General features: G+C 32.1%; 1 protein-coding gene across 1 annotated transcript in view; it reads right to left on the bottom strand.

Moving 5' to 3' along the window:
* Positions 1 to 1,245: 1,245 nt before the first annotated feature.
* Positions 1,246 to 24,991, bottom strand: part of LOC140668404 (uncharacterized) — a 47,485-nt gene continuing 23,739 nt past the window's right edge. Inside the window, exons 3-5 of the mRNA XM_072897389.1 lie at positions 21,763 to 21,939; positions 1,492 to 1,584; positions 1,246 to 1,290 (exon numbers count right to left, since the gene is read on the bottom strand). Of these exons, the coding sequence (XP_072753490.1) occupies positions 1,246 to 1,290; positions 1,492 to 1,584; positions 21,763 to 21,939 (315 nt within the window). The remainder of the gene's footprint in view (positions 1,291 to 1,491; positions 1,585 to 21,762; positions 21,940 to 24,991) is intronic.

Raw genomic sequence — 24,991 nt, 5'->3', positions numbered from 1 at the left:
AGAAATTAAACATTGAATTTCCGTAATATAATTTTATAGATTACTCCACAACTACATTTTTGAATTTCTATTCATTTTTTTTTTTTTTACTTCTGACATCATACAAATTTCTTGTTTTATTCCGACAGAGAGTTTTGTTTTAAATAAAGTTATTTTGGCGTGGATAAAAAAAATATACTAAGAATTTCACACATTTAAATCTAATCTATAAAAGAAAAAGAAGTCAAAGAAATTTTTTTCTATAAATTGGCTGCATGACATAAAATAATAAATAACAATTTACTTAGTTTTTAACTTTATGTTTAAGATAAAATAAATAATGTAATCAAATGTCGATTATTTGCTTGACATAGAATGTAAAGATGATTCAGTTTTGCCTCTTTTCTTTGTACAAGAGAATTCTCATAATATTAGTAATATGTAAGACATATACATAATGATGTTTGAATGCTCTCTCTTTCCCGAAAATGCATCTAGTGAATGTTAAGCAATTTATGCCTATGTATATTCAATTATATGATTAACGAGAACCAATGAAAATGAGATCGATTGGTCTGTCGTCGGCGAGCCAGACAATGAGATGATTTCGAGAACGATTGTGTCGGCGTACACGTGTACTAAGTAGGAAACACAACTCGTACTTGAATACGAGTGTAATAAATCGCGCGGGAGGCGCGAGCCACCCGACGTTTGTTGTACAAGCGACGCGATCATGAATGGACTTTATAGCAGCCCGTCCATTTATAGGTAGTATGCGCGGTTTAGTAGCTATGGGCTTAGTACGAGACGCGATTGTATACACAATCCTGTGTTTACTACAAGCGGCGCGTAGCTTGGAAATGGATAGGTTTACTGTCAAATTTTCATTTCAGTTTGCAAAGCTAATCATTCACCGTAATATGAATTAATCTACGAACACACTGACGTGGAAAAAAATTCTTTCTCTCTCTCTCTCTCTCTCTTTTATCACCTTCCAATATACATATATTTCTATACACTCGGTTTTCTTGACGTCGCTATTATATCGATCGATTGCCAAGTATCTAAATAATATTCTCCAAGTATATTTACTATTTTTTTAATTAGTATTTAAAGATTATTTAATAAAATTATTTAACAAACCAAAAATGATACTTTAGGAACTTATTCTATTTTATAAAGAGACCACACCTACACACAATATATTTTTATTTAAAATAACAAATATTATAGAAAATTGTTATATATGCTCATTGATTATGCAACTCACCTTGTATACCGGGCAGTGTTCCGGGGAACACGCGGGAAAGCCTAGAAATATAAACAGATTGTGTGATTATAATCATATTTCCCCTATAGGGGAAATACCTCATTTATAATATTTAAAACTATTTTATATGGGAAAAATATATCATAAAAAAATCAGAATATACAAGACTTATTTAATTAGAGATGCTCTTTCTATAAAATTATGAATAATTTAGCAAACATTAATAATTGAATGATACTAACCTGCTGCTCAGCTCGAACGGGTGAAACGTCTTCTCCACGGCGCCGTACACTTTGAGGCCTTTTATTTACAGGTCCAGAAGGAAAAACGTCAGCCTACAAAAAGCAAGACGGAAGTGCAAATTAAATGGTCTGTCCACTGATAACTGCCCTTCATAACGGGCCGTGTCACCGTGAGTTTTATACGGCTTTTAGTAGCCTCCATCACGGCAGGTATAAAGTTCTCTACCTTGTACAACCGTTAATGCGACGCCATGCTCCATAACGAAACTTTACTTAGTCTTACTTTTCCTGCACTCGGAAATTTAGCTTTACCAAACCTCTTAAAAACGTTCATTATCCACCTTATATATAGAAATAAATAAAATTTTATCAGAAAAAAAAAAAAAAAAAAAAAAAAAATTTGACATTTCGGAAACGTTATTTAATTACCCAAAACTTAACAGTTATACACAAAATTAATTAAGGTATTATTATGCAATAACAAATTTATCAATGATGTGATTTTTATATCTCATTCATAGAATATTTATGCGTTATATTTAAACGAACAAGTATAACGAGAAATAAATAATATTGCTAGAAGATTGAAAAGCATACCAAATAAGACATACTGCCGAAGCAGTTAAATTAACTGTGATTCTCCTCGAGATAGAAAATAAATTCAATCGAAGGCGAACCTATGAATTTCGATTTACTACGACGTGAATAGAACCTGTGTTGAAAACAGAAAATGTAGAAATGCTCTCTGGAGAAATCCGTGGAGTAAAATTTCTGATAGTGAATTTATACCGAAATCTCAAACGAGGAAACTTGAGATAAGATGCAAAGATTGGATATCTTGGAAATTCCTGTTCCGAAAAAGTTGACAGTGATTCAATAAATTTGAGAAAAAAATTTTTTTTTAAATAAATTTTCTTTAATATTGTCTAATAGAATTATGAATGTAACCTGCTATTTTATATTTATAAACAATTATATGTATATATATTTTTTATTTTAAATTTAACCTCTTTTTTATTCGTCTTAAGATTTTATTACATACACGATAATAACATTATCAATTACATATATATTGATATCTCGATGAAATCGTTCCAAAATTTATATAGATAAACATCTGTCATATAATAAAGACTGTTTAGCCTCGCTCTAAATGTCACAAAGGGGCAAGAAGTTCCGTTTTCCCGGTCGGGGGAGAAATGGTGCCGGCAAAACGTGGATAGGACGTGCTACAGAGGATATTACTTTTAAGGTTGAACAATAAGGGGATGGAGGAAGGTCGGAGAACGCGTTTGGCAAACTCGGCCTGTGCAAACTGGAGGAGATTGGTCGAGGGCGCACAACAATCGGACACGAGAAAGCTCTTGGTTCCCTACCATTCCTTTCGTTACCAAGGGGGTGACGTTATACTAGGATGCCCACACATACACTCGCAAACTCACACGCATGGTCTAACTCGCGCGGAATATTTGGGAGAACCGGCCCATTTGTTACTTAATGCTATCCGACCCCTTTCAGACGTACGCGCTTGTATAATCAGATCAAAAATCGTATGTTTCTCAACCATTACGCGCCATTTTGAACTTAAGTCCAAGTAAATTACTTTTGTATGTCTGATCTTAACGTTTAATGTACATTTATGTATTTTATTAAATACGAATACTTGATAAATAAAAAATATATTTTTTTCGTTTTTTAACAATATTATATTGAGAAGTAGAAAAAAAATGGTATACAAAAAATAATAATGTAATATAAAAAAATATTGCGATTTTTAATCTTGACTTAAGTGACATAAAAATGTTTACCGTAGTCAAAAGTGACTTTAACTCACGTTTTTGATAAGAACGAGCATCTCTGTATTGGATAAATCAATATATTTATCACGTCTTTTTTCCAAAAAGAGCTTATATCGAGCAAAAGACTCTATTTTTTTAAATAAAGTGATGAATTGCGAATTATATAAAAATAGACAATATTCTGATAGAAATGTATAAATATAAAAAAATGTAGCATTATACATAGCATTTGTATATACATGTACATAAATATAGCACTATGCTTACTCTGAAAAATTAATATTTACTATTAATATTAATTATTATATAATTAATAACGAGATGAATGAAAGATAAAGTGTTATTTCCGGAGAGAGATAAAATTAATTTTTTATGAAACTCTCTACGTCTGCAGTTATTCTTATCATAACAAATTCTATGTTATGATAAATAATTATTTTTAATTAGATATTTTAATTAGATAGTAGAAGAAAAAAATAATTAAAAAGTTAGTATATATTTTCTACTATTTTATTAATTACGTGACAAATACAGTGAGTATGTTGTGTGGACGTCTTTCCATAATTTTCATTATCTCTAACACCTCGCTCTTTATCTCCTTCCATTTCCAGTCTAACGTTGAAATGAGGTTTCGTTACATCTAAGAAGATTTAAGTCAATCACATGTACGTTAAGTGCTTGCAATTTTAAGTCTAATTTGAAAGTACCATTCGAAATAGAAAATGTTTTGTCAAAAAAATTGCTACAGGCATGTAATTTTTGGCAATCACTTTATATTCCTATAAATATTTTATGTAAGATACTTTTTTTTATTAATGTCGGACAGTTCGCGTCCTATCTCTCATTATGTCGACAGGCAACCCTAAGGATTGCACGACGAGAGATTTAATTTCTCTCCGCGACTGATGATTAAAAAAAATTCAACCCTTCTACAATGAAGAAGTTTCAATTCCCATCAGACGGTGAACATAAAATATAGTATTTAGGATGCTGCCATTTTAGAAGCGAATCCCCGAGAGTAGATTATTTGGCCAACATGTCAAAATCATCAAACATATAAATAACAATAGTCTGTATATTTACAATATAATTTTACCTTTATCATATAAATGTAATGAGTATACATTGGCCACACACACGATATTTACTGCTACAATGTTTTATTTATTATTTAATATACATTCATATTATAACAAAAAAAACATCATTATATTATCATATATTTAAATTTTAATTATATATTATCCGATTGACATATAATCTTTCTTTCTCTCCCTCTCATGATTTAAGGATTTTACATATCTATTAAACATAAATGCCTCATAAATATATTAAAAAAAAAGTTATTAATTAAACTCTCAGCTTGTCTTAAAGTTTCCTCCATTCTTAGGAGTTTCTTCACCTATCTACAATAATAACAAATAAGAATAGTATGTCTTCATCTTATTACACGTGACATTAAATGTTTAATGACATAAATATATGCCTTCGAGATAAAAAGATCTAATTAAAGTACGCGAACAGTCATACATTCGCGGATGGAAGATGAAAATATGTATGCAAAGTAGCTCGCAGAAGTTCGCGGTGCGCAGGGGTAAGTAAGAGAGTGAAATAACGCGTTTCTCTTATACCCGCGTGACGTGACGCGTGCCAATTTCAGCGGGGCGTCGAGACGCCTTTCGGCGCTTCAGTACTGTCGGCACCGGGACGCCCTCTCTCCTTTCTGAGGCAGATGCTATGGCCGAACGACCAATCCTGGTCGTCCGGATTCGAGAAGCGCTTCCAATATGGCAGTGAGCTAGCGGACGAAGAACTAGCATACTACCTGCATACGTCTAAATGAAAGCGACAAGTGCATTTTTCTGTCGCTTTATATATTTTCTCGTACTAGTTTATAATCAATTAATTAATCCCAATTTATGCGAGTCATGTTACGATACGGTAAGCCATCTCATATCATCTCGTATCATTTTAAAATTATAATATTAAATGAGATATGTAGATAAGATGTGCTGATATAAATTTTTTTGTAAAATTATATATTTAATTAAAATTTTTTAAATTTATCTTGTAATATTTTTTTCTTTCAAATTAATTAATTAATTATATTATATAATTGCAGTGAATTTCATGTACTGTATAATTCTCAAGAAATCATACATTTAAATTATATTTAATTATATATTATATTTATTAAAGATGAACATAATTATTCGTAATTTTTCATATTCTTAACAGATGTATACGATTATATTTGACACTGATATGCCAACCACAGTGCATCTCATAATAGAGTAATTCCAAATCCGGTCGTGCTACCTTTTTTTCTTTCTTTTTTGCTAGCTGGAACTAGCCGCTAGTTTGTATTTCACTTGCAATACAATACAGAGCTACAGCTGGAACAAAGTATAAGCACGAGATATTCCATTTGAGTAAGGACAGAGAAGGAGTAAGGGAGAACAACATAGGAGGGGGGAAAGCCTAAGAGGGTTTGAAGACCGGAAAGTGGTGGTGAGCTTGAGCGCGTTGTCTACGTGAGTGTATGGCGACTCGGTATTGAGTCAAGAATGGCTAGACCATTTCGTGTTCCTGGGGTTGCGTCGTCATGGGAACCATCCTCATCAGGCAAAGTCTCTCAGGATCTTTCTTCATTCTTCCGTTTCTGTCGCCCTTCCACCGCCCTTTCTATACTCTGCATATATTTTTCTGTCTTTTACATTGCTTTATCCGCGGAATATGCGACTATTTCGATGCCAGTATTAATAAAAGATACCAATATTATGTGAGATAAAATTACTTTTCAATTATACTATTATTATTGCAATATTTACTAATTAATCTATAATTGTCGATTGGCTGAATATTATTTTTAAATGTTTTATCGTATACTGTTTTCTATGAAATTTGACAACATATCTTATAACTTTTCGTAATGATTATTATTGCATAGGATAATCAATGTAAGAAAAAAGGGCATTATTGTAAAAGTAATATTATCCAAGACATTATCTACTTTGACTGGACATAATCAATTCTCTTGATGCTCGAAGTAATAAGGTAAGTGAAGCGATAGTATAATGTCGCACGACATTTTCCTCGCACTAAGTACTCGAGGAGATTGGGGCCGCATGGAAGCGAAGCTATAGATAGAAAGCTATCTGGCAACCACGCCTCGTGAGATATCCAGATGCCGAAGGCATTAGCCTTATCCCCACGATTTTACCCTGTGGTCGATGTTACCCCTTATCTCGGTTTATTTTCATATATTACGGCAGTGCGATATTCACGATTTAGGACAGTAAATATATATGCGCATTCCATACATATACTAAGGAGAAAAATCTGCAAAAATTTAAGCTCGTGAGTTTTATTTGCTGTAAAGAAATCCCCCCCCCCCCAAATTCTTTGCTACATTCGAGATAACGAATCGTCATTCCAAAAATTAACATGATGCTGAGTCCTAACTTTATAATTTAATCACCGAACAAAGTATTTATATTCCATATGAAGAAAAGACAGTAAATAATAATATAATACAGCAGAAAGATTTTTCAATAGATCACAATTCTTGCTTTTTAATTGATATACCTAAGAAAAAGTTCAAGATTCTTAGTCTATTGCTATTTGATCGGAAATATTATTAAGATCCGAATATATGCTTATAATAATTCAATAATTTATAAATATAACAAGATAACTCACATTTTATCATTTATTCATGCATATATATTGTATCATATTTAAGAAATTCATTTTCTGAGACCCTATGTTGTGTGTTATAACATAGTATTGAAATGTTAAAAAAATAAAATAAAAAATAAGAAAAGTTGTCAATGATTTATAGATTTTTTCAGTTGCCTGTCTGTTAACTTTATGGCCTACTACGTTGCTACCGCTTTTCGATTAATTTGACATTTTTACATTTGATTTATGACTAGACGAGTGTATTCTCGAAATAAGCGAAAAAAAAAACAACGAAATAAAGTCTGACTTGATTGGAATTTTTGGTTGAATCTGGCTTTTCAAGCTTACGGTGCACACCGTAAACTGCATTCCGTACATGTCTGTCAGCCACTATTTTTCCCTATCAATGCTCTATAAATAATTCAACTAAAATAATATAGTTTCTTCGCTCCCAGGCATGATGTCTCCTCAGATTTCAGTCTCGGCTTTCACAGATACACGTAAACACCACGACCGTCGTTGAATTATGCGCAAGACAGATATGTGAACGCGTTTTATTCGATGTCACAACCCGAGAAAGATGAAAAGCTTTTTCCCAGTCATACAAAAATATTCCGCGCGTCTGCGATGATAATACCAAATAGTCCAGAAACAAAAACATCAAAAAATTAAAAATGAAAAATAATTATTACAAATATTTTTGTATATTAATTTAAATGTTGTATAAAATGTAAATATTAATTGGCCATAATTGTAAAGTTAAAAAGTTATTAAAAAGTACGAGTAAATGTTAAATTGAATTAAATATTCAATGTGATACAATAGAACATTTGGAAAAAGACAATTTTGGTTGCGTAAGCGATTGAAAAAATTGTTTAAATTGCAACCGATAAAACGGAAAATTAAATTTACCATAAATAATTTTATAGAAAATATTCTTCGAAAAAAACATGATATATGTACGTTCTTATCACACGAGTATGTAAGTATACTCCTGTATTACACAATCTTCACGACAGTGGCAGTGAATACATTTACTATATTTTTTTAGTACATGTAGTACATCTATAAACATACAAGATTATAAACGCGTATATATAATGTATATACGTATATATGTATACATATATACAGACAAACGTCAGATCTCGAGAGTGCAAATCATGACAAAGCTTGCATAATGAATTATACGCACCACAAATGTGGTAGAAATAAAATAAAATATCAAAAGTATCGTTTAATATTCTTCCGAGGATATATAAACTTTCATATCTTCATTAATAAACTCACAAATTGTTGCCGAAAGGCAAATATATTCTCAGATATAAAATATTGTCAACAATAGTAATTAAATTACATTCGTAGACTCAATATTTATTTATTGTATCGTTTTTAATAAAGCAACGTCTATTTTAAAATGATTATTAATCAATTATCTATCTTAGCGAAATGATTTCTTGTGAAAATTGCATTGTACGTTACACACTTGTAAATAATATTCCTACGTTGCTAGAGATGCATAAATTTCTTTTCCTCGATAGCGATTGCACCCTCAGATTTGAGAATAAAGGACTAGAAAGGACTTTTACGAATGTGGTTTGACGTGACCTGAATTTCAGTGAAATCCTTTCAAGGTTTGCTCGACAAGTTTTTCATACAAAGTGAAAGCGGCAACCCCGTGAGAGCAGTGGACATCCTCTTGCGAAGCTTCATTCTGTGCTTGTCGCTCAAGAGATGTTGATCCAAGTGATTTCTCAGATTCTTTGGGAATACAAATGTGTCTTAAATGTGTACATCTGCGCTTTATAGAATATAAACTTGAGTATATCACAAAACTATATTAAATTCGTCTAGGGAAGAGTTAAAATTATATTTATGTTTTAAGTTAGACAGTGAAGTGTTTTTATGAAAAATATTATTCCTGCTTATTAAATAAATTAGAACAATTTGTTTTTATCATCATTCGATTTGTTTTACTCTCGATAATTCAAAGATTATATATATAATACATTTTAAAAAAAGTTTTTCAAGATTCCACACACACATAAGAAGTCTACACGATTAATACACGTACGCATTGTATTTATAATATCATATTTCTAATTTAAAATAATCTGTATAAATGTTACCGTGCGTGTACCAGTGGCAATGCTTTTTACTTTATTTCTGACAGATACAAACTTTTTCTTTATTTGAAGGATATATTAACACATACAGCGTGGTGATGTGCAATCATCCGACTCTGGCGTAAAATTGATCTCGTTTTCATCGTAACAGGCTTCAAAATGATTCGACTCGAGGTAAGTACACCTGCGATGGTGCTCAGTAGCCAAATCTGCGGTCTATAAAAATAGATACAATGTTCTACCGACGCGTATGATGAAAGAGATCCGTGACGAGTCGGCACGAGCCCCTAGCGCAGCTGTGAGAAATGCACACCTATAGGTACTAAGCATCGACGGGTCGCGCGCGACCATAAAATGATCGTAAAAACTTAATTTTACGAGAGACATAATATATTTGCCACCACCACCACGGACATCGGTATCGCCGTCGAGGAAGAAACGGTTGCGCGCGCGAATGTCACGGGGTAAAATTTTGTAAATACATGCATACAAACCCCCGTGCGCGCAAGATCTGATCCCGAATGATCGAAGGTACGGATGTGGAAAGAGGATGTCTTTGCTTTGAAAACTTTCTCCCTGCGGCAAACGATGCGAAGAATCGTATTCCGAGGATTCTTTTGTCATAAAAAAAATGATAAAATCTAAAGAGCTCCGTAAATTATCTGTATAATATTCAACAGGTAATCTAAGATAATTAATTCTTCTAATAAATAATGTGTAACCAAAAATAAATCTGTACTCTATCATCTCGCTTTTTTATATATATATTTTTTTTTATATATTTTATATATTTTATATATTATATAGTTTAATACAAATTGAAAAATTAATGTTAGATCATACAAGATATTAGAGAATATAATTATGAATTATACATATATGTATAAGTACAAATTTAAAAGTAAAACATTTAGAATTTTAAATATTAGTTTCCAGATAAGCAGAGATTTCGATAAAGAAGTCGCTCATCGGTACAAATCATTGCGAGGCCTTACCCCGAAGAATATTTTGTGAAACGACAGGAACGGCGTCGTCGAATAATCTCTTTATATATTTCCAGTTTAACACAAATTGCAAAATTAATGTTAGATTATATAAGATATTATAGAATATAATTATAAATTATACATATATAAGTACATATTTGAAAGTAAAACATTTAGAATTTTAAATATTAATTTCTAGAGAAGCAGAGATTTCGATAAAGAAGTCACTCATCGATACAAATCGTAATGCGAAGCCTTACCGCGAAGAACATTTTGTGGAACGACTCTCAACCCGAACATCGTTTCGTTTACGACCAATTAGTAGATCCAGAAACATACCTATCTACCCTGCGGTATGAAAAAGAAAAGACAAAGAACAGGAAGCCCGAAGAGAGAAGTCGCCCAGAGCCACAAACTTGCGGTAATCTCTGAAAAGAACTTCACGAATCCAGCCAGCGCTCGGTTCTACCCGAATTTTTCTGGCAAATGTAAAAGCGAGACGCCGAAAATGCCAAAGTTAAGGTATATATAATCAGCCAATTCCATGAGGTGGGTGGTCCCGGCTTGTGAATCTCGTTTAAAATGACCGCCGCGTCATCGGAACGTCGCGTTATCATCGATAATACATAGTAGGGACGGATGTAAAGTCCTTAACGAGTCCATACACGTATGCGCATTGATTGAATTTATTATTTGCAGTTATCTTTACTTTTGCATATCAATAGAAATTAAAAAAAAAAATTTTTCAACTAAAAGATCATTTGTTATAAAATTATTTACATCCGTAATTTTGTAATAAATTCAGTCACATACATGTGTATATCAGAAAAATTATATTATTATACATATGATTAAAAGATTGAAGCATATAAATAACATGCTTTAATAGTGTGCTTGAATTAAGAAAAATACATTTTATTAGACGCATTTTAAAAATGCATATTAAAAGAAACCGCAAACCTATATTATTTAATGTGGGTTTTTTTCATAAATTAAAAAATCTATTTTAAAATAATCTGTGTTAACATTTAGATATTTAAAAAAAAAATAGATGCATATGATGATATATTATAAATCTCACGAAACGACACGGTAGTGTTCACCTAAGATGGCTAGACATTCACAATAAATGTGAGTAGTCTACATTAGTAGCAATTACTTTAACGACGCATATTAATTGAGATAATAAAACCTCTTACGAGGGTATAATTATAATATTGAATTATGGTCGACGTTTATTCTTGTCACGCGATATTAACGACGCAGTTGTCTGCGCAAACTGTTGTCGTTTATGCGTTCATTCACAATGTCAGACATTGGATTAGTAAAAGCTAAATGTGAAGCAAGCAAATCCACCTGCACACACTCCTGATGTCTTCATTTCCCCGAGTCAACGAAAGAAATATTAGAAAAGAGACAGAGAAAGAAAGAAAGAAAGAAAGAGAAAGAGAAAAAAGAGAGAGAGAGAGAGAGAGTTGACGTAATAAATTTTTTCTTACATAATTACCTGTCGTCTCTTAAGTTACATAAAGCTTGACTAAGAATCCACGTTAATTGTCGCACGAAATAATTTGCATGCAAAATATTAAAAGATATATAGAGCTTGCGGTTTTCCAAGACGAAGAAAATACAATTAAATAAAATTGATTATGAAAATATAACTTTCTCAATCAACAGATAAAGCCACACGAAGGTAGATCAGACACGCAAAGATAGATGATTAAAAACGAGCTGAATATAAATGAAGCGATTATTCAATGAGATTCTCTCGAAATCGATCGTATACTGGACAGGTAAGTAGATGCACTTTTGCCAAAGTATACATTATCCTAGTCGCCAGTTGCGTATCTTACACGGAAGTCCGCTTAAACATTTTATAGGGTGGTCGGTGTAATTTGATGGCCCATAAAAACGCCTAGTCTAGTTTTTCCCGGGGCATCGTCATCCGTCGTCGGCGCAGGCCACGCGCCTCCTTGACGTTTCATGACCACGATTTCCTAAACATCGCTCCATCATGCTTGGATTTACGTCTCTTTAACCTGTGTGAAGTACAACACGCGCGCAATATTGGCCGGAATGTCAACCACACTAATCGAAGTCCTGGTCGACTATAAAGTAAGACATATTATTTTTTGCATGTGTGTGTGTGTACTTATTAATAATAATTAATATATTTCTAAAGTGTAACATTTAGAAACAAAAATCTTAATATCAATTCAAAACTATAATTATTAAACGCGACGCATTTAAAATCGAAATGCATAACTTGAAACAAATTTTGCTTTAATTTGAGGCTCAATTATAATATTTAATGTTAAAGATTAAAGTCGTAAAGAAAAATATTTACTCAATTTTTATCAAGAAAACATCAATTTTAAATTTCTCAGAGAATCTATATAAGTAAATTTTGTTGAAACGTCAACACGAAGAGCTCGTTGTCACTGCATCAGTCACTACAGCCGACGGTAAGACTGATGACGACCAATGAAACGACACTGTCGAGGTATTCCCGGTAATCAAAAGAAGCCGAAGCAGCCTTGACGCAGGAAACGGAAAACGTGGTGGAAATTGAAAATGTGATGGACGACGAGGTACAAGGAATGGCGATCTAGGATGAAGGTGGAAACCTGCGGAAATTACAGCAGCTGCATTCGTATTTCATGCATAATACATAACATGAACTGACGCGTTATCACGCATAGCTACCAGAAATATTAAAGATATATAGATAGTACTTTTAAGAATACATCGTGTGTCCGTTTAAATCGGTAATTATTAAAATCATTATTGTTTCTGCGAGACGTTGTCTATTCAAGAAACAATTAATTAGAAAAATTCACAATAAAATGAATATAATTTTTAAACAATGATATACAACACATATATCATACGTCTGATAATAAGTATATATTAGTCTTACGATAAGGACAAAAGATGTGGAATTACGATAGGGCGACTGATACATAAGTACCGTGGCAGTTGATACGCTACATAGTAATCTAAGTTGTGTTTATAGCTGTGAATATATATGCATAGCAGTCCGGTGAATCGTGGCGCGAGAAACTCATTACTCCACGGCGCGGGTATTAGCATATTTAGAGACTGTTTCCCCTCTTTCTTCGCTTTGCCCCACCTATCATCCCTTACTTTATCCCGCCTGCTCAACTTCCACCACTCTAGTCCAACTATCAACCGTTGCGTACCCCTCGTCGCGTAAGAGACGGCGCAGCTTTATCTCGACAAGAAAAAACGTTTTCATTTCTACAATTTTTTTTATTTTGAAGATTAATGATATATGATGCAACACGTATGACGATGTAAACAGTATTCATTCGTCGCAGATAAATCATATGGCGGTGTAATTACATATACGCATACAGAAAAATAATTACATAACAATATTTCCGATTACATAACAACATTGTTTATCGATTCAAAATGGCAATGTGTTGTCTGAAATAATGTCTGAAAAAGATTCTAATACTTTGAATTATGTTACAAATGCAAGTAGATTCAAAGGCTATATAAAGAACTTATATGAAAGGTGCTGAGAACCGTAGAAAGGGTTAAATAATTAAGGAAGCTCATCCTAAGGGACAATTAAATTTAATGAGAGGCAGTCCGATCTCCACCTCTAATATCCCTCGCCCAACTTTCCGCCTTCATTTCGTTGGCCAGTGTACTAACATTATATATATAGTACATATTCTTCTTTCGAAATTCCGCACATTTCTTAGATTCCACATCCGACTATTTCAGGAGAAAGAAGTTGATATATATTATATATATTTAATATCTTTTTAAAAATTTCTTTTGTCTATCCAACTCTATAATGAAAATCTTAGATGGAATAATATTTTTACGTCAAAAATAATTCATTTAAAATTAATATTTTTTTGTTATTTATTACGATGAGAAAAGATATGAAAGCGAAATTCTAAAGATTATGCATCGTTAATATATTTGATAATATACTTGTAATATTTCTTTTACGATTTTTTAAGCTAAGAGAAGAAAGATTAAATTATACAATTAATTAAGAAGCATTTTTGTAAATGGTAAGAATTTTGTGCAAGCAATTGTATTAATTACAAAAAAAGTATCAATATCCTGCCAATTAAAATTAAATAATTTATAGAGAGACAAATCTTTCTTCAAAATTTCAAGTTTAAATTTTATTCTAATTTCATTAATAATTTTATTAACATTATTCACAGTCTAAAAAAAAGTATGTTTTTTTTGTAAAACTCTGATTCACATCTGAAGCGGCAAACCAGATTCTACGAATCGCACATACATGTCAACGTTTACATTCGGTTGTCGAGAAATGTTCGTTTATGTATCGCGAATCTCTGTTTATATTACTACATTTGCTCGTCAGCTGTATTACATGGTACAGTTTACTTAACCGTTTCGAGAGTCTGAAATGTAGACCAAAAAAAATGTTCTAGAGAGAAAAACTCTCTCTCTCTCTCTCCCTCCCTCCCTCCCTCTTCTCTCTCTCTTTCTTTCTAATTTTACATTATTTTATACAATAATAAGTACATCTCAATATATTTTTATCTTGCATTATCAAAATCTTAAAACAACCATTGTTTAACATATTTTATATGTATAAAGACTCTTTTGTTTCATTTTTCATATATTTATCAAATTTCCATTCGCGCATAGCTAATATTTTCATTTCCATTTTAATGTAATACACTAAATTATTGGAATCATTCTAATTAATTATGATGGATGCCCTTTCAATTTAATGCAATGTATTTGCATGAGAATTATATAAATTTATAACAACGTTATAAAATTGTTCAGCTTATTATCTCAAGTATTGAAATAAATTAAAAATAAAGCAATCTGGAGTCTGAGAATTTTGATGCATTCATTTTTTTATTTTGAATTTATGAATCACTGACGCTAATCGACAGTGATCGAACCAAACCCAAATTTGTCCATGAAACTTTAAACGGAAACACTTCAGACATACGAGCACTCGATGTCGTCATGTTATATGACATATTATCTTTAAGAACCTTCAATATTAATAGTTATTTGTGTGTATGCGTTAAAAATGCAATCTCAAAAAATAATATAAGTCGTACCCTAATTTCAAAAAAGTATTTAACTATTAAATAACTATTTAGATAATTTAATAAATAATTTGCATTGTAAACGTGTACATTAAACTGTAATACAAAATTTACATTTTTAAATAAATGTTTTAAGATAATATAAATAAGTATGTAAATAAAAATAAAAAAAGCAATGTAGCAAAAGAAGTAAAGCATATTTTCATAGAATATATTCTGGAAATTAAGATTTGACTTAAGATTTCGAGGGTTGAAAGAGATAAATGGGCAATAAATAAGTTCGGATAAACCACTTTGCATTTTTTTATAAGTATATCGACCATGGCGAAAAAGAAAAACGAGATGGTTTCTTGGAGGGTACTTCCATCGGAACGTTATTTAGAATGATTGGTGGTGTAAGGGTCTGCTGGGAAAGGAGAGGTTTCGGAATCATTGTTACGGAAAATAGATGGGTCGCGCTGTGATGAAATCTTCTTTAGAAAGTAAAGGGAACAGGGATAAAAATAAGACACGAAAAAAATGAATAATACAAGGGAGACAACATACACCATATGTTAAATAACACATTGTTCTAAGATTCGTGAGAAGAAAATTTGAAGTAAATTATAAAAATTTCCTTTGATTTTTTTTATATTTCCTAATTCACAATATTTATAGAAATGTCTTGCACTTTTGTCATATTTTTAATTACAACTAAATATATATTTTACAACTATAATACAATTTTAAAGGACCGCATATAGACCGCATCAAAATAACAATAAAATGCATTATAATACTAATAAAAATATAACATTAAATAACACTATAGCACTATAATACTATTGTTTTCTCTCCCATCAGTTTTATACTTTCATTTATTATATAAAATTTAAATTTATTATAAAAAAATACATTAATAATCTTTTATAATTGAATTTGATGACGTTATTCTTTTTATGTCAAATATTCAAAACATTTCTATAAATATTTTATCACACAAAAAGAAATGTATTTTTTTGTTATCATTTTTTAAAAACTTTAGATGATCAGATTTCTGTTTGATACGGATGCCATCTTTCTAAGATTACTAAAAGTTGGACCAACTAGATCGATAAAGCAGAAAAAGACGAGTCGGTAATCTCGGAAGAGTAAAATGAGAAAATACTTTTACCTCCTTTCATCACTTATATTACAGAACATATAAAACTACATAGATAGGGAGACGAAAGAGTGTGGTGGTATAAGAGGGTGACACCACACTAGAAAACATGAAAAGTTATTTTTCCGGGCAGAGAATAAAGTGGTTTCATAAATTTTTTCCGGTTCAGCGTAAATAAAACAGTGCTCGAGAGAAAGAGTTGAGATTGCATTAACCAAATATGATTCAGAATAATCAGCCTCATTTCGTGCATCAAGTTTTCTTGAATAAAATTATCAAATAAATAAACTAAGAAAATATAAAGTATGTGTATAAATGGTACTTTCTCCATTTACATAGTACATAATATTTCTTCTAATCAAGAAAATGTAATATTTAAATTAAAATAAGTTTGACAGTAGCGTGACACTATCGTGACAGTAAAGATAAAAATATTAGTAAAAATGTATTGTTTATTGAACATATTTAACGCAATAAATGCATGAATAAATATTCATTGTAATAATAGAGAGATAAAAAGTCTAAAAGGAAAATTGGACAATCTCACATAATATTATAAATACGTATCAAAAATATAAATAATAATGTTTAAAAAATTATATGTTTATACTTTAGAAGAAGTAAATATCTTATAAGGAAAGAAAAAAATCAAATTTTATAAACTGGATCCATTGTATTAGGAATTTTAATCAAAGAAAAGAATGACTATAACTAGCAATCAACATAAACTTGTCGTCAGTCATAAAGTAGAACGTTTACATATCACCGGAACGATCCGCCGACTTTGCATACGCATACGCGAGCCTAAACATAGGAAGTTGATATAGAAGTCTATTCTTGTAAAACAAATAATCCCTGCAGATTTGAGTTACGTATCTGTCTGCGTATTCGAAAGTATCGGCAAAGAATTGAAAAATAAAGTGGATTAAGAAATAAGACAAAAAAGTGTAAATCTATACATATATTCTATCCATTCAGTCGTTATTTTCAGCGTTTCAGCTAATTTTATATTTTTAAAGCATTATCAGCGCCTACTGTGATAATGTTTGTCCGGTTTTTACATTTATTTTTTTTTACTAATTACTATTAGACGCAACAATTGCGTAATATACTTTCAAATACAATGTCGATATATGGAACATAGAAATATTTAAATGCTCGCATTTTAAATTGCTAATAGATAAGATATTCGCTAATAAACAATTATGCTAATATATTAAACCAACACCTTATAAATAATATTATAAGTTGAAAAAAGAGTAAGCTAAATGTGTGGAAAAAAGCGTTAATTACTGTCACACGTAATGAGCCTATCTTCGAAACGCAAACGTTGATATGTGAAGGAACATAGAAATATTTAAATGCTCGCGTACTTTAAATTGCTAATAGATAAAATACTTGTTAACAAGATAATTATGCTAATATATTAGACCAAAATCCTATAAATAATATTATAAGGAAGAACAAGGCAATTGTGTAAGATGTTAAAGAAAACAAACTTATAATAAAATAGAAATTTGATAAAAATAAACTTACAATTTAGTATATTATAAAGGAAAATCAGAGAAATATTAAAATAATTATAATATATAAATATTATGTAGTTTATCCAAGGAATTGACTTCTATCGTAAAGATCGTTATCATTTATTAAATTAAGAAAAACCTCAAACACATATACGCTTTAAAGTTTGCAGAACTATTTGTTAAGAGATATAATAGATAAGAAAAAAAATTGCATCGTGAATGATGTCCGAGGATTTTACGGGAAAATATTTTGCATAGTGAATTTAAGGAAAAAGTCATGTCAAGACTAGAATAAATCGAGAAAAATTAAGTTTCACAAAAGTTTCAAAAAAGATTTAGTAATAAAAATAATATATTTCAGAATAAAATAATATTTTCATATAAATTAATATTTGTTTTTAAATTAAATACACTTTTATGTGGAGAAAATACTAAACTATTATAGAATTATTGTAGAATTTACGTCCCGACGGTAAAACATGAATGTAGTTCTATCATAGCTAGTATGAAATTGTATGGCAACCGATGAAAATCTTGTCTGAAATTTTAGATAAATATACAAATTTTTATATATATTTTAAAGAATAATTTTAAAGACAATGCAAGTCACTATACTTATATATTAGAAGACTTTACTCTTTTTTAATTTTACAAGATAAAATAGTCTCGAATCGTGAGGAAAAATACATTTTAAAATCTAACATTCTATCCATTATTCTACATATATGTACAAACTAAAGAAAAAGGATTAAACAACAATATTATTTAAGCTATACATGTGTCAAATAATAACTTTTCATCCAAAAAAGATTTGTCTCTTATCATCAAGGATGTTTGCGATAAGGCATCCATTAAGTTTTTTCGATATAATATAAACAAATAGAAATTAATTAAAGTCATAAGAGAAACAGAGAGAGAAAAAGAAAAGAGATTTATACGAGATATGTGAAATAAAAGTCTACGCAGAGAGGCGGCCTCCTGCCAAGCAGAATATACGGGAGATGCGGAGAGGGTATACGACTGCAACATCAAGTATCAACAATATTGCTCACGGTCTTGGTCTTTTGACACGCGAAAAATAAGACGAGAACGCGACGGTATCCACAGAAGAAGGCTGCTGCCCTTCTGGCGGGGCTCTGCTTCTCCGACCAGCGGGTTCGTTGCAGAAAGAGTCTTGGAATTCAAAATGGCTGTCGCGCGGGCTGGGGATCGCGAGCCGCTATGCGTGGGCAACCCGGCAAACACCATCTCGCGTTCGTGGCACGTGGTACATGGTACGTCGCTTAAGAGCGTCACATCACGGTCCTGATATTCTTCTCTTCAGAAGTTCGAATATTTTTCTCTTTCCTTCTCTCAAAATCATGTTCATGTTAGTCCGAAATATATAATAAATTATATGTTTAATGAAAACAGGTTATCAATTATGTATGTCAATTAATCCAGATTACAGCTTTTATTTATCTCATTAAAAAAATTCGAGTTCTTGTATGAGTTACTTTTAATCTAATTATAATCAAATGATTTTCGAAATTTTTGGATAAACTTATATTTTTATATATACATATATTATAGTCTTGTGAAATGTGTGTATGATAATAATTATACATGTCACGTAATTTTCAGATTACACCTTTTATTTTACATAAAAAAAAATCCGAATTATTAAATTACTTTTAATCTGATTATGAACAAATCGTCTTGGAAATTATAAATTGATTTATATATTATGATATTATGAGATTATATGTCATTCTATTATATTTGTCTAATTACATAAATTTGTCATATGTCACGATATTAACAATTGCAATCAGGTGAAAGTAACAAAAGATTCAAAGGTAGAAAAAAATCGAAGCTCACAAACGGCTATGCCACGCTTTACGCCATCATTCGACGGCAGCCATGCTCCCTAACACAACTTTGGGAGAGATTTTCCTCCTTCCAGCCATCATGGCATCCCATCATGACTGATCTGAATCTCAACTTTCATCATGGGGAATGATTCGACACTCGAGACACATGTCATAATAAACGCGATAAAAAAAAAAAAAAACAGGCATTATATTATTAATTTATAGCACATACAATGACATATATTAAATCGACACTCGTCGTGGAAACGTAGCATTCGATCAGAATATGTCGGAATATGTATATCTCTACAGGAACTCGGTACCATAATCGCCTACTCGATTCAACTACCTCGAGAATATACGATATCTCTCTCCTTCTTTCTTTCTTTCTTTCTTCTTCCTCTCCAGCTCTCATGGCTTCCCTCGGGCATCTCTCCGCCTTTTTCTCCATCTCATTTTTATTCAAATTCATTGGGAAGCTTCTCGAGGAGGGCGTGAGTACTCCCAGTCCGCCCGTTATTCCGGTGTTTCCCTCTACCCGTTCGTTTCTTTTCGCTCCCTTGTTTTCCATAAATTTAGAATTTTATTTAATCCGCTCTCTACTACTATGCATCTTTATCCCCACGCACACTGTAGCCAAACCAAAACTCGAATACGAGAGACCCTGTCTGTTGTATCTCGAAAAAATATTGCACGTTCAAAGCGTATAATCAGAAACGTGTCACTATATAAAGTATCTCGATATCGCGGTATTTTTCCAGTTTAATGGATACAAAAGTCTCAACTTTTAAAGAAGAATGCCATTATCGACGTATTTGTGATTTAGAACAAATGTCTTTTTTTCTCAGCAAAAATATTATCTTATAATTATCATTAATATATATTTGTAATATATATTATTTTTCCTTTATCAATACTATAAAATTAACTACAGATTTAAACTTGTTAAGATTTTTTGATTGATAGTATTAAAATTTATGTTAAATGTTCGATAAAAAAAGAATATAATAAAATAAAATAAAAAAATAACTAATTAATAAATAGACGAAAAATGTTCAAACTAAAAACTGTAATTTGCACGTTTTATATTCATAAATATTATATTATATTTATATTCATAATTACCCTATTTCATAATTACTGGGCAAACGATATTTAAGATCCATTTACAAAGATCGTATGCACATATATAGATGACAGGTAAAATTTTCGGGTCGAACGTATAATCAGCGAGAAGTAATTTAGATAGCGACGCTATTTTATACACTTTATATCACTCTCGCAAGTTTGCACGGTTATAAGATATAGGTGGGCGTGTGTATGTGAATTGATGCGACGAGGGAAGGGTAGAGAACGAAAGAAGAAGAACAAAATAATACTGAACATGCACGCCATTGGAGAATCATAAAACAGGAGGATCGAATCGTAAGAGTTGATAGTTCTCGCACAAATATTTTTCTACAGTATTACTGCCTAATAAGATTCTTTTACCATGGTAGGAATCTCAATAATCTAATAAACGAATAAATATCAGTAAAATATTATATACGAAAACCGTGAAAAATTAATATAATTTAATTCACATAATTTGGATTAAATAATCTAAGCATTTTATCAATTTTGTAAAATGTCAATCATCTATTTGATGGCACATTGATTTCTCGTGTAAAGAATGGATAGCTAATGTTATTATTTCATAATATTAACAGTTCAATATTTCATAAAATTAAAGAATTATTTTATTTTACACGCGAGATAGAAATAATTTAGAAATTTAAATTATTTTAATAAATTCAACGTAAACTTTAATATATACAACAAGATTAATAAAGCGGATGCATTTAAAAATTTTATCCAGATTAACAAATTTCGAGTTATAAGTATCCAGTTTTAATAATAAGTATCTAATTTTTATCCAGTTTAACCAATTCAAAAGACGAGATTTGAAAGTTTTTATTCCATTCTTCTTTCTGATGCACAACTTGATATACAAAGGAGTCTTTGGAGACATAATCGGTCTATGGAAATAATTGTAATGTAATAAAAAATATGACATTTCAACTCACCTTGCGGCTATAATAACAATAATGACGCGGGGTTCGCGGCGAGACGACGACAATCCAACGTCGTCGTGCGTCGCGGTGACAGAAGGGCGTAGGGAGACGATGCTGCTGCTGCCCTTTTCCCTTCCAAGGGTTACTGTGACCCGAGTAGTTACTCCATGCCGATCCGTTTTTCAGCTGCTGAAACAGCCAATGTACATTGGACCCGCGTTTAGCACAGCTGATTAAAAACTGGGACATTGGATATGTTATTTTTATGAAATTTCACGGGCATTGTTCTTTCGAAACCAACATTCATACAAGATTCGTAAGAATGTTTATAACTCCTGCTGTAGTGGAAATTATAATGTCACTAATAAACATTTTTATTTAATCTCTTCTTAAAGAATTATAAATCTTGCACCATGTTTCTGTCAGGTAGTCATTGAAGCTTTTGCAGTAATTTTCAATAAAACACATCCACAAAATAATGACAAGAAAAATTGCACACCAATATTAAAAACGATTATCGATCACGTATTCTGAAATTAAAAATTCGCTTCAAAGGCTGGTGTTAACGTCTATTATTAAGTACAGTCAGAAGAATTTTCAGAATACGCCATTTTCCTTCTCTCTTTCTCTTTCTCTCTCTCTCTCTCTCTCCCTCCCTCGCTCTTTCTTCTCCTCGTCCGAGAATACACGAGAAAGATAACGTATACGATAATGCTCGCACCACACCGAGCGCACAATTATTATCGTTTAGCGCGTATTCTGTCGATCGCGTGGGATAAAAAAAAACCAATAAAAAGATAGGAACAACAACTGGGCGTTCACCACGTATCACAAGCGTCCGGATCGCGTCGTCACGCGAGATCGCAGGAGAACGCGTCGCGTCGTCGGGATTTCGACTGCGCCTACCAGCCGCGCGACGAGGCGAAGCCGAGGCGACGTTGGTGAACGTAACGGAACGGAAATATACACCGCGAGCTGAACGAGTTAGCTCGCTGCCAAAGCTTGGCAGCTCCACTAGAGACGCGTGCACAGTCGAAGAGACCGTAGGTACCAGCCAACGGGATTTACTATGCTTGAACTGTACCGGATTCTCTCTGTCTCTCTCGTTCTCTCTCCTCCTTCTCTCTCTCTCTCTCTCTCTCTTCCGCTCTTTCTTTCTCACCTTTTCTCTTTCCCGCTCTATCGGTTAAGGCAAGCAGCAGAGCAAGGCGCAGCAAGACGAGTTGTTGCGAGCGACACGTAACAACGACCGCCTCTCTTTGCCTCGCACACTGCCGTCGCAAAACCGTAGGATGGAGTCAGGTCGAAGCAGGCCAATCAGGCGCCCACTGTATCTACCTGCGGACTGCCTTCTGTGTAGCACCTGCAGAAGATATGCCTCGGTCTTGTACTTTGTAAAATGTCGGCTCGCGTCGATGACAGATCGCTCGCTTCGACTAACTCCTTTTCCCTTTGGCCGCTTCCTTCCATTGGTGCTCGAGGCTGCATTACTTGACATTACGTGGTTGCGAAACTCGCTGGTAAGATTCTAATGTTTCCGCGTTGTCAAGTCGATTTATCAATGACGAGTCAACGAGGCAGTTTTCGATGTATGATGAATATAATTGTAATTCCAAAAAATATTTGATACGCTGACGACAATCTGATATCAAGATGTCTCTCTAGACTTGGATACTCGCATTAATCAAGACGCGAAATGTATACGTGAAAAGATAAATTTGTTAAAATAATACGTTGATGCTTCATTTCTCGGTTAAAAATTTTAAGACGACCGAAAAAGGAAACGAGTCATTATATCATGAAGCGGAGCACCGAAAATTGAGTCACTAGCCAGTTTTATTTCGGTGCCCCTGGCTCTCCCACAAATGCGAAACAAAGGTCTGGCCATTGATTGGATTTGCTCTCTCACACATGTTTAACGCTCACTTGAACATCCTCCAAGCGAAATGGATTTTTTCATTGTATTGGTTAATGATCGACACGTCTCATTATTTCTTATTATCATCATTATCTGCGTTGCTGTTCTCGGTTATCCTCAACATCATGAAGAATCTGAAGCACCCTATCGATTTTAGTATGCGAAAATTTTGTAAAAAAATGTTGTGACGTCTAAATTTTAATAAAATAAATAAATCTTCTATAATTCAAACACCAAATAATATTAAATAATTCATCTAATTATACATATGAATATTTTATCGATTAATGCTATCGTTTTCTGTTAAATAGATTGCAAAAATTAAGCATCGTTCCTGGTCTTATACATAATCTGCGATAAATTTAGAATTCAGATCAAAATAAGCATTAATAAAAATGTAATATTAGATACATCGGATATATTTGCGAGTATAATGATCCTATTAACAGTTTCTCACATTGACAATAATAAATCAATTTAACAAACATATCTGGTTTTTTGGTATAATATTACAAGTCGCGACATCTCATCTTCATCGATTGTGCTCAGACGGGTTTAACGATAAAAATGTCAAGTATCTTTATCACTTTTGGCGGCGCGACTCTTTCACAGAACTTGAAAAACTTTTAATTAAAATACTTTGGCCAACACAAACGTGAGTCGTGAAAGGCTGGCGAGCGTGAATTCTAAAATAGCGACGACGTGGAAGGAACGGATCTCGTTGTTGATGTCCGCGATTGGTTAACTCGAGTCGTTTCGAGATTTCAGGTTCGGCCCACGATATCTTAATAGATTCCCTTCTACTTGAATCGCGTCATGGCTGCTCGTAGGGATCTTGTTTCGTTTTCAACCATCATCTTGTGCCAATAGTTATAATTCAAACGCACACACAACATTGCTTTTGCAATAATTTTATTACTACTATAAGATATCTTTAATCTTAATTTTCTCGATACATAATTTGAGTTTGAAAAACGCGATAAATAATGTATTGTATATAAGTAGAATTTAAATTTATTTATAAACATATGAATAATTTATATCAAATATTCGCGTCTTATACCGCATTGACATTATCTTGTCTAAATGTAATCAAGGCTACAAATTTTCAAAATTGAAAACGCAATGAAAATGAAACTAAAGAACTTTGTACGGAGAACGGTTAGGCACTTCTAGTTAAGTGTACACATATACCATGGTTTATGTTTATTTTTTTTTTATAGCGACGTAATCATAGGCAGTTAAGACTTAAATAGCCGGCCACCGCGTTTAAATAACAGCGCTCAATAGGTTTGTAAAGTCATATTTTATCGTTGATCGTCG

This window comes from Anoplolepis gracilipes, chromosome 8, assembly GCF_047496725.1.
Source record: "Anoplolepis gracilipes chromosome 8, ASM4749672v1, whole genome shotgun sequence".
Lineage (NCBI taxonomy): Eukaryota > Metazoa > Arthropoda > Insecta > Hymenoptera > Formicidae > Anoplolepis > Anoplolepis gracilipes.
Note: the sequence above shows the minus strand (reverse complement) of the source record. Positions and strands in the feature narration are given on the sequence as shown.